General features: G+C 36.0%; 1 protein-coding gene across 14 annotated transcripts in view; it reads left to right on the plus strand.

Moving 5' to 3' along the window:
* nbeal1 (neurobeachin-like 1) overlaps positions 1-11116 on the plus strand; it is a 117621-nt gene that overhangs the window by 89431 nt on the left and 17074 nt on the right. For all 14 annotated transcript variants that reach the window (XR_015493011.1, XR_015493013.1, XR_015493012.1 and 11 more), the window contains 7 exons: positions 1403-1498; positions 1578-1702; positions 3523-3663; positions 4768-4898; positions 6915-7024; positions 8123-8240; positions 8427-8524. Coding sequence is in view for 8 of the 14 variants with exons in the window: in XM_087256441.1 (XP_087112567.1) it covers positions 1403-1498; positions 1578-1702; positions 3523-3663; positions 4768-4898; positions 6915-7024; positions 8123-8240; positions 8427-8524 (819 nt within the window). In the remaining 6 variants the exon portion in view is untranslated. The remainder of the gene's footprint in view (positions 1-1402; positions 1499-1577; positions 1703-3522; positions 3664-4767; positions 4899-6914; positions 7025-8122; positions 8241-8426; positions 8525-11116) is intronic.

Raw genomic sequence — 11116 nt, forward strand, 5'->3', positions numbered from 1 at the left:
ATAAAAACAAGACAAAAAAAATCTAAGTAAGAAAATCATTTTTTGCAGATATGACATTAACATTTAACTCATTTGACTTAACAAATTACTTTTAACAGAACAAATCATGTCTTTACACAGGCATATAACAGAGACATATAGACATTTAAATTTTACATTTAGTCATTTAGCAGACACTTTTATCCAAAGCGACTTACAAATGAGGACAAGGAAGCAATTTACACAACTATAAGAGCAACAATGAATAAGTGCTGTAGGCAAGTTTCAGGTCTGTAAAATCTAAGAAGGAAAGTATTAGTATTTTTTTTTTTTTTTTTTTATATTTTATAGAAATATAGGGAATACAAAGAGAGAATATCTAAAGGAACAAACAAAACAAGAACAAGAATTCGATTTACCTGAAATTACATCCGTATCAAAAATGCAGAGACACTGCTCACTGCAGAGCCACTTGGGCTCCAATGAGGGGAAGCTTGAACTCCAACTCCTCCTATAAGCTGTTTTAATGTGTACATCCACCCCACTCCTAACCCCAACCCCCAGTGACATCACCTGTAGAAGAAGTGCAAGGAAGGAGGAGCTGGAGTTCAAGCTCCCCCTTGCTGGAGCTCAGCTCATCCCCAAGTGGCTCTGCAGTGAGTACCACTTGAAAAAGCATGGAACAACATACTACACAAAAATATATACAAATCCCCATAATAGTCAGTGGAATCACTGAGCTTGTGTCCCTGCAACAATCCGAGAAACTTTCAAGAGAATGTTTGTTTCCTGCTTGTGTTGTATTAGCTTTACATTGATTTCTTTCTTTAAATTAAATTTGACATCTAAACAGCTCCACAAGTACCAACTAAGCAAGCCAGTGGCGAGGAACAAACTTCACCAATTGATGAGCGGGAAGAAAAAAATCATTTATATACACTGATAGCGAGAGTTCACCCAAAAATAAAAATTCTGTCTTCACCTTTTCCTTGTTTCAAACCTTTATGAGTTTCTATATTCTGTTGAACACAAAAGAAGATAATTTGAAAAATGTTGGAAACCTGTAACCATTAACGTCCATATTTTTTTCTATTCCTACTAAGAATGCCAATGGTTACTGGTTTCCGACATTTTTCGAAATATCTTCTTTTGTATTCATCAGAAGAAGAAAAACTAAACGTTTGGAACCACTTGAGGAAGAGTAAATAGTGAGATTATTATTATTTTTTTTTTTTTCATTTTTGGGGGACTATCCCTTAAAAACCTGTTGTAGGGCACTCTTAAATACCATCCGACCTGCTCTTTAATGTAAGTTCCCCAAACTGGAAGTGCAACCAATAATCTAATAGACAGTAAGAAAAAGGTGCATATTATAGACAACACTGAAGACTTAAAGCTGACATTGACTTCTCTCTGTCCTCAGAAATGGGTGAACAGGGAGATCTCCAACTTCGACTACCTGATGCAGCTGAACACCATCGCGGGGAGGACGTATAATGACCTGGCTCAGTATCCTGTGGTGAGTGACATACACACTCACTCTTTCAACTGCTGTATGATCACCGTTCATATATTAATGAGCTTTTCCGGTGGTTTAGTTCCCCTGGATCTTGTCAGATTATACCTCAGAGGAGCTGGATCTGTCTGATCCGCGGGTCTTCAGAGATCTGTCCAAACCTGTGGCCGTGCAGAACGAGAGAAACGCCAAAGCCGTCAGAGAGAAGTGCGTTTCTGTCTTATGTTTATATCTCTATCAAGTCAGAACTATATATACTTACTGTTAAACAGAGTCTTATTAAGTAGGGTTATTTTGTTTTATTAGTGTTTATTTTATATTTAGCTAAAATATTATTTTTTTTTTATTATGTATACATGATTAAAGTTTCTATTTAGCTTTATTTGGGTTTAAAGTTAAAGTTTAAAAAATGTGTTTTAGTAGTAGTTTAAGTTTACTTTATTTATAAAATAAAAATAACTACTATTTTATTGTATTATTTGCCTGAAACATCTTGTTTCAGCAGTAAGTATGAGTGACAAATAATCCCAGAAGGTGTTATGAAAACACGGCATCAGATCTTTATTATAATCTTATTTTGTTAAATATTGTATTGGATCACTCTGATTTAAGATATTTGAAATATTCAATTTAGTATATGCTTCAATAATTGATTGTCATTAGCTTAGCAACATGCTAACTTCAGACCACTTGAATACCATGTCTCTCGCATTTGTTATTTTAGTGTTATTTTGATTTTTATTTATTAATTGTTTGCATTTATTATTATTAATATTTATTTAATAAGGTTTTAGCTTATATTTTGTGCATTTAAAAAAAAAAGCGGTTGCGTCACACCCGCCCACCCAACCGAGTGAAGCACGCAACTCCCGAGGCCAGCCTGCCCTGGGTTGCCAGATGTGTGCAAAGCACTTGATTTACAGTTCAAGTCAAATCCTGATTCCAATCTTAAGTGCTAAATTCACTCTCACGCTCCATCATAACATCACAACTTTTCACCTCGACAAGAAATCTCGTCCCGATTTAATCTTGCGAGATCTCGTCATATGAGATCTCGTCACTTCCTGACTGATTTGTGAGGAATAAATGTAGATTTGATGTATGGAGTCAGAAAAGACTCAAAAGTAATTCACGCAAACGACTCGATGTACACATGCGTAGCCAAATTCACGTGCATAAAACCAAATTCACGTGCATAAAATATTTATTTATATTCACACAAAAATTTCACGTGCGCAAAATAAAAATACATTTTCATAAAATACGTTTCACAAATGCAAAACACCATTTGCAAATGTATACGAGTGTACAAAAAGTTTTGAATGTTTAAAACTTGCGAGTTCATCCTGAATGAGAACAGCTCTCATCTGATTGGCTGAAAGGTACGAGTTGCCCTGAATCTGCCAGGAAAGTCTCAAAAATACACACACACACACACATATCCGGGGGGAGTCGTACGTGAAAGAGGATTTGCACATTCTCATTCAGGATGAGCTCGCAAGTTTTAAACATTCAAAACTTTTTGTACACATTTGTGAAACGTATTTTATGAAAATGTATTTTTATTTTGCGCACGTGAAATTTTTTTGTGAATATAAATAAATTTTTTACGCACGTGAATTTGGTTTTATGCACGTGAATTTGGCTACGCATGTGTACATCGAGTCTTTTGCGTGAATTTCTTTTGAGACTTATCTGATTCCATATTGATGAAAATAGAGTCAGGATTATGTGATGGTAATAAGCTGCATGAAGGTTTACATTTTTCAAAATTTCTTGGAATTTTTGTTTTAGTTTCTATTAATAAAATCAGTTTTATAAAACTTTTTAGTTTTAGTCTTAAAATGAAACCTCATGTCTTTAATTCTGTCATTTTTACGTTGCCATCGTATTTAATGTTGTTCCCTTAAAAGGCAGCTTTCATTTAGTCAGTGAAGCAGCTCAGTAGGTTTTGACAAGTGCATTAAAAGTTGAAAGTGAATATGTTGCAGCACTAAATGTGGTTGTGAATGATGGCTGTTCTGCAGATATGAGAGCTTTGAAGACCCCACGGGCACCATAGACCGCTTCCACTACGGCACACACTACTCGAACGCCGCTGGAGTCATGCATTACCTCATCAGAGTCGAACCCTTCACATCCCTGCACATCCAGCTGCAGAGCGGAAGGTGAGCTTCATCTCCACTTATTAATCCAGCTTTCCCAGATTTCCTGTGTCAACAACAATAACATGAACAGAAAAGGCCACCAGGGTGAAATCTGTTGAAGTTATTTTTATTTTGTTTTAATTTTTTTATTGATATATCAGGGACTAAGCCGAGGGAAAATGAATGATGAATGAATTATTTATTGAGTTTGTCCATTTACAATCTAAAGCAGTACATAATTGAAGGATAAAAATAAATGTATTAACAGAAAGGGTATACATGTGTAACCCACCGGTCCTACTGCACCCAACCCGGTCTGAGCTGGGATTGAACCGGCGAATGTTTGCATGGGAGTCGGTTGCTCTAACAAGGAGGCACCTTTTGAGATCAGAGGATTTTTTCAGAGAGATTTACCTGCATAGCACTTTGCTAGCTTGCCTTTGTTTCACTTGGTTCCTGCTCAGATCAGGTTGGGTGCAGTAGGACCGATGGGTTACACATGGGGGTTCGTTCGGGATGGGTGTGATGTTTAGGGTGTAGCGGAGGCCAAGTAGCAGGTAAACCTCACTCCTCTGACCTCAAATGGCACTCTAGCGACAGACGCTATTACAGATTATTACAGACGCTAGAGGCCATGGTCTCAAGCCTCCTTGTTAGAACAACCGACTCCCATACAAAGAGTCCCCGGTTCAATCCCAGCTCAGACCAGGTTGGGTGCAGTAGGACTGGTGGGTTACACACAATTTTACACTTAATCGTGAGAAATAAATGTAGATTTGATGAAAATAGAGTCAGAATTGTGAGATGTTATGAACTACATAAAATATAAACTTGTAACAGAATTTTAATTTCAGTTTTAATGACAGTTTCTATTAAATCAGTCATTTATTAGTCAAAAAAGAGACAGCAGGGGTGTAGACTGGATTGTTTCTCTCTACTACTGATGGACTCATGATCAGCATCTTAATACCCGGTGTAAATATAGCTTTTAGTTAATGGCATCTGTTTTAATTATTTCTTGATTAATTGGTATTTAATCAATGACGGTGATGAGTAAATGGGCTTGTTTTTGATCTTCAGATAAGCTGTTTTCCATCATATGAGCTGTTTTGCTGTGATTTGCAGGTTTGACTGTGCTGATCGTCAGTTTCACTCCATTCCGGCTACCTGGCAGACACTAATGGACAATCCCAATGATGTCAAAGAGCTCATCCCAGAGTTCTTCTACTTCCCAGAGTTCTTGGAGAATCAGAACGGTAAATATGTGCTATTTCTAATATTTGTTATTTCTTGTATCTTTATATTGGTCTTGTATATTTAGATAAATAATTTTATAATAATAATACTTTTATAATAATATTAATAATAATAATACTTTTATTTATTTATAATATTTAGTGTATATTTTTTTTGGGGGGGGGGGGGGGGGGTTATGAGGGGGGCCCGTTCCCCAGTAGAGCTTTATGTATAGCAACACCCCTGACCACAAGTGAAACATCAAAAACAGTTTAGTGTTCTGTTAAACACATTCACTAAAATGCACTGCAAATTTTTTTTTTCCTTTTTCCTAAAATATATTAAATAATACTGAATAATTTAGTATTGCTAATAAATAAGTAATAATTAAGTAATACTAAAACCACCAGTAGGTGGTTTTCTCCTGTGTATTATTGAGATAATTAATAATGTAACATAGATTATATAGTACTGGTTTAAAAGTGACTGTCTACATCAGGGGTCACCAAACTCGGTCCTGGAGGGCCGGTGTCCCTGCAGGGTTTAGCTCCAACTTGCTTTAACACACCTGCCTGGATGTTTCAAGTATAACTAGTAAGGCCTTGATTAGCTTGTTCAGGTGTGTTTGATTAAGGTTGGACACCGGCCCTCCAGGAACAAGTTTGGTGACCTCTGGTCTACATGAATGAATCGTTTAATAATTGACTCAAATGATTTGATTCATTTGATTCACCACATTGTTACTCTTAAGACCCTCACATGTTTCGCTTTGGATCCATTTTTGATAGTTTAACAGAAAAAAATATGGACAATATTTTGTCTGAAATGTGTACCTCACTCAATATGACCTCAAACGCTATCAATTTAAATATTGTCAAAGCATGTTTTCAGTGACTTTTATGCTAGAAAATGCTGCACTCGAGATTTACAGATACAGATTAGTATTTTGTCATAAGCTATAAAATCTTTATTTATTTATTTATAGTTTCAGAGTTTAGTGACTTGATGTGTTAATTTTGAGCTATTTTTTCTAGTTTTAAGTATTAACTCTCTCATTTTATTTGTTATACAAAAACGTTTGGTGATCTGAAAAGTATTGTTCCAGTTGACATCTTGAAGTTGTGATCTCCAAAAACCAATGGCTTAAGAAACACTGATAATCCGACAAATCATTCTAAGATAATTAATAATAATACATTTTCTTTTATATTTAAACCTTCCAATTTAAGGCAAAAATGAAAATGTGTATTTTGAACTTCATCATATTTATCCTGTAAAATCGGTAATTGCAAAATTTAGTAAAGATGTTTATTGAAAATGTGTTTTCTGTAATGATAAAGATGAGAGTATTGTTCTTTATTTTATGATTGTGTTTAAACATAATTATTTTGGTGTGATCTTTTCTTTTTTCTTAAGCAGAGTATGAACACTGCATTGGAATTCAAAGAAAAATATGTTTAATTTTTTTATGACAATACAGTTGACTTCAAAATTTGGTATATTGTTAATTTGCTCATTATACACAGAAAATGATTTATTTGTAAATGTAAATGTGCAGTAAAAAAAAAAGTATTTTTCTCACTTTAAAACAGAAATAGGTCATTATTACCCATGTACGATAAAAGAAACACAATACCAAAGCAAAAAGAACTGTTAATTATCTTAAAGCCTTAAATCTTCTCTTTAAATAATTGTATTTTTTTCTTTTTTTTATATTATATCTATTTTGATGTCAATTTAATGTTTTGTTATTGCCTTTGTATGTTCTGTGTTCTAAAAATGCAATTGAAAAAAAAGTATTAACTCACTTTGTTTAAATTTTCTTTCTGGAAGCAAGATTTACCTATACCTTAAGTAATATTGCTTCTCAACTAAGTGTGTTGTTTTAAGAACAATGTTTCTATATTTCAAATGCTAAAAAATACAGAGTTAAAAAGATACACACTTTCCATTTAAAGAGCATTTTTCAGTTGACGCAGTGTCACGTTTCCGCTCCAGCTCTTTTATACAGTACGGTCTCATTCTCTTTGTTGCAGGATTTGACCTGGGCCGGTTGCAGATATCTAAAGAGAGGGTAAATGATGTCATCCTGCCTAAATGGGCCAAATCTCCCGAGGATTTCATCTACAAGCATCGCAAAGCCCTGGTGAGCCTGATTCTGATGACCTCATCACTGCTCTTCCCCACTAACCTCAATAGAGAGCCTCCGGGGAGCCGTGTGTAATTGAATACCACCAGCTCTTAGTTTCTGTTTCTCTCTTCTTCTCAATTCCTCTGCCGCTTCTGTCCTATTAAAGCCTGGAGCTGGGAGAAATGGCTTTGTGAAAGGTTAGAAAACTAGAGCGGCAGATGCGTGTCTCGCTGTCACCTCCTGACAGATGGCCTCAGGTCTGTCTTAATACAAGAATTGGTTGTGACTAGAGATGTCAATTTCTACAAATTACACAGAAGGATCATCGTCTAACACTAGAACCGCCAGAGTTCGGTGTCTACCTAAATCTGCCAGCAGGTCAAATTTATCCATGCAAATGACTGCGGTTTTGATGTGGCTACAAAAGTTGTAATGCAGCTGTTTTATGGCTCTGTCTATTGTTCAAACGTTTGGTGATTGCTGATTGGCCAACGCATTTGACTGGAAAAAAAAACACTTGACCAATTAAAAAACCTTTTGCCACGCCCCTACCGGAAAAAAACCCTTTGATCAATAAAAAACCACGCCCCTACCTTTTGCCACGCCCATTTCTCCAGACTGCAGTTAACCATACAGGGAGCAGATGGCACTCTAGGCTAGTTTTTAAACAGCCAATGGTGCTCTAGGTGAGTTTATACCAGCAGCGAGCACTCTACACTAGCTTTTACTGCAAATGACGCTGTAGCCTAGTTTTTAACTGTACGCTTCTATAGTTAATAGCATTTGTGTGTTTGGCTGACTCATGTAAGTTGGCTTTTATGTCACGTGATTAATGTAAACGCAGCTCACTGTTAATAATTTTGTAATTCACGTAAACCTTTCCCAACTTCCTTAATGATTATTTTATGTTCAAGTGTATTTGTAAGGGGTTGTATGCAAGCGGTGTACGGCTGTTTGTAAAGTAAAGCCTACTGCACAATCTGATATCCTGGATGTGTCTAATGTGTGCGTGTGTGTGCGTGTGTGCGTGTGTGTGTGTGTGTGTGTGTGTGTGTGTGTGTGTGTGTGTGTGTGTGTGTGTGCGTGTGCGTGTGCGTGTGTGTGTGTGTTTAGGAATCAGAGTTTGTGTCGGCTCATCTGCATGAGTGGATCGATCTGATCTTCGGTTATAAACAGCGGGGCCCGGCGGCAGTGGAGGCCCTTAATGTCTTCTACTACTGCACATATGAAGGTATAAGAAGTCTGTCACAGTCATAAACATACAGGTCTTAGGAAATTGCTTGGTTTTGGTGACACATTTGTTTTACAGTGTTTCTTTAAGTTGTAATAACTAATTTATTTTATTCTAGCCATGATGACTGTACATAATATTCTTATAGTCTTCATCTATAAATGAGAGCGTCTGTGGTTGTTTTAGGGGCTGTTGATCTGGATGCCATCACAGATGAGAAGGAGAGGAAAGCTGTAGAAGGCATGATCAGTAACTTCGGACAGACGCCGTGCCAATTACTGAAGGTACCACACTCTCATCTATCTCCAACATAAACATCTACAGTACACTTTAATTTAATAAAAAAAAAGAGTTCATATATATATATATATTTACATACAATCCTCAAGTAGAAGAGCACATGCAACACCAAGGTTCTGGGTTTGATTTTCAGCGAAAGCAAAAATTGATGAAACATGTAGCGTAAAATCATCAGCCAGATTCATAAAAATGTAAATGAATATTAATTGTATGTAAATTAAATAATTGGGCGGCATGGTGGCTCAGTGGTTAGCACTGTCGCCTCACAACAAGAAGGTCGCTGGTTCGAGTCCTGGCTGGACCAGTTAGCATTTCTGTGTGGAGTTTGCATGTTCTGGCGTGTTGGCGTGGGTTTCCTCTGGGTGCTCCGGTTTTCCTCACAGTCCAAACACATGCGCTATAGGGGAATTGAATAAACGAAATTGTCTGTAGTTTATGAGTGTGTGTGTGTGTGTGTGAGAGAATGAGTGTGTATGGATGTTTCCTAGTACTTGGTTGCAGCTAAAAGGGTATCCGCTGTGTAAAACATATGCTGGAAAAGTTGGCGGTTCATTCCGCTGTGGCGATCCCTGATGAATAAAGGGACTAAGCCTAAGGAAAATGAATGAATGAAATTAAATAACTGTAATTTTCCGCTAGTGCACTAGTTAGTACACTTTTGGTGAATAGGGTAGATTAATTAATTATCATAAGTTAAATTGAGTTATCATACTTCCGGTAATGATTGATTACATTTGCAACGTTTTCTGTAATGCAAGTTTGATGAAATGTTATGTTTAATGCAAAAGAGGCATTGTTTCATTAAGTACACACTAATTGGCATGCATTTTTAGCACAAAAGCCTGAGCATTGGATGAAATCTTGTTTAAAAAATTGAGAGTGTGAAACTTAGTCAGTTTTGAGTGTCAATTTTTATCACTTTACAAATCCAGAAAATATTGCAAATGACAGGAACTGAAATGATTGAATGAAATGTATATACTCAGAATAAATACACTTTTTAGACGTAAAAACAGTGAAGGTGTCTGGATTGTAAGTGTTGCTGAAATGGAGGTTTATAGCTCTGTGCAGGAGAAGAAGAAAAAAAACGCTCATTTTGAGAAAAACCTTTAAACATGTGCATTACAATTAAAATCTGCAGACTCAAATTGATGAAGTTCAATAAAAGGAACATTTAAAATATAAAGTGTTTTTAGACTGAAAAATACCTCAGGGAAAGGGAAAGCTCACCCAAAAATTTAATTTTACTCACTATTTACTCCTCAAGTGGTTTCCAAACTATTAGGAGTTTCTTTATACTGTTGAACACCAGATATCAATATTAAATTTATTAATAAATAATGTAGAGCAACATACATATATAATAATGTAAATACAAGCTTTTATTTTAGATGCGATTAATCATGTTTAATCTTTTATTAATCTAAAATGAAATACACAATATGTATTTTTTTTAAATGAAGAATTATAAAATTTACGATTTATATAGATTTTATAATAACTGCATATGTACATTTTTTACTATATTAAATTCATCATTATTCCCTACTGAAAAAAACAGCTTAAACCAGACTAGGGTGGTTGGCTGGTTTTAGCTGGTCGACCAGGCTGGTTTTAGAGGGGTTTTGGCCATTTCCAGGCTGGTTTCCAGCCATTTCCAGCCTGGTTTTAGCTGGTCAGGCTGGGAGATGACCAGCTAAAACCAGCTATGTCCAGCTTAAACCAGGCTGGTCAAACTGGTTTAGCTGGAGTTAGCTGGTCATTTTCCAGCCTGACCAGCTAAGACCAGGCTGGAAATGGCTGGAAACCAGCCTGGAAATGGCCAAAACTCCTCTAAAACCAGCCTGGTCGACCAGCTAAAACCAGCCAACCAGCCTAGGCTGGTTTAAGCTGGATTTTTCAGCAGGGTTACCTTACTAAAGTGTCCACTAAAAGTGTGCCCTTAACCCTTGAGCACTTTAAAACGACACTGTTGTGATGTTAAAATGGCACTGCATTCGAGGTTATATAGGTGCTGGAGTGTACATATGAGGCAGAGTCACAAAACTGAGGGATCAAGGGTACAGTATATCCATGTAAGCTTTACCTACTTAACTTGACGTAGAACGCACTTTAAAGGGATAGTTCATCCAAAAATGAAAATTTACTCACTATTTAGTCACCATCAAGTGGTTAAGATTGTTTCTTCTGTTGAACACGAAGAAGATATTTTGAAGAAAAATGAAAACCTGTAATCATTGATTCCATAGTTTTGTTTGTCCTATTACATAAGTCAGTGGTTACAGGTTAATATCAAAATATCTATATAAAAACGTAATATAAATACCTTGTGTAATATAAATACAAATACCTAATATAAATACCTCCAAAAATGAAAATTTGTTCATTATTTAGTCACCATCAAGTGGTTAAGTTTGTTTCTTCTGTTTTTTGAAGAAAGCTGCAAACCTGTAACCATTGACTTCTGTAGTATTTGTTTTTCCCACTACAGAAGTCAGTGTCATATCAATTACAGGTTAATATCATAATATCTTCTTTAGTGTTCAACAAAAGAAAGAAACTCATACTGGTGTGCA

Source organism: Danio rerio, chromosome 6 (genome assembly GCF_052040795.2).
Source record: "Danio rerio strain M-AB ecotype USA chromosome 6, GRCz13ab, whole genome shotgun sequence".
Taxonomy (NCBI): Eukaryota; Metazoa; Chordata; class Actinopteri; order Cypriniformes; family Danionidae; genus Danio; species Danio rerio.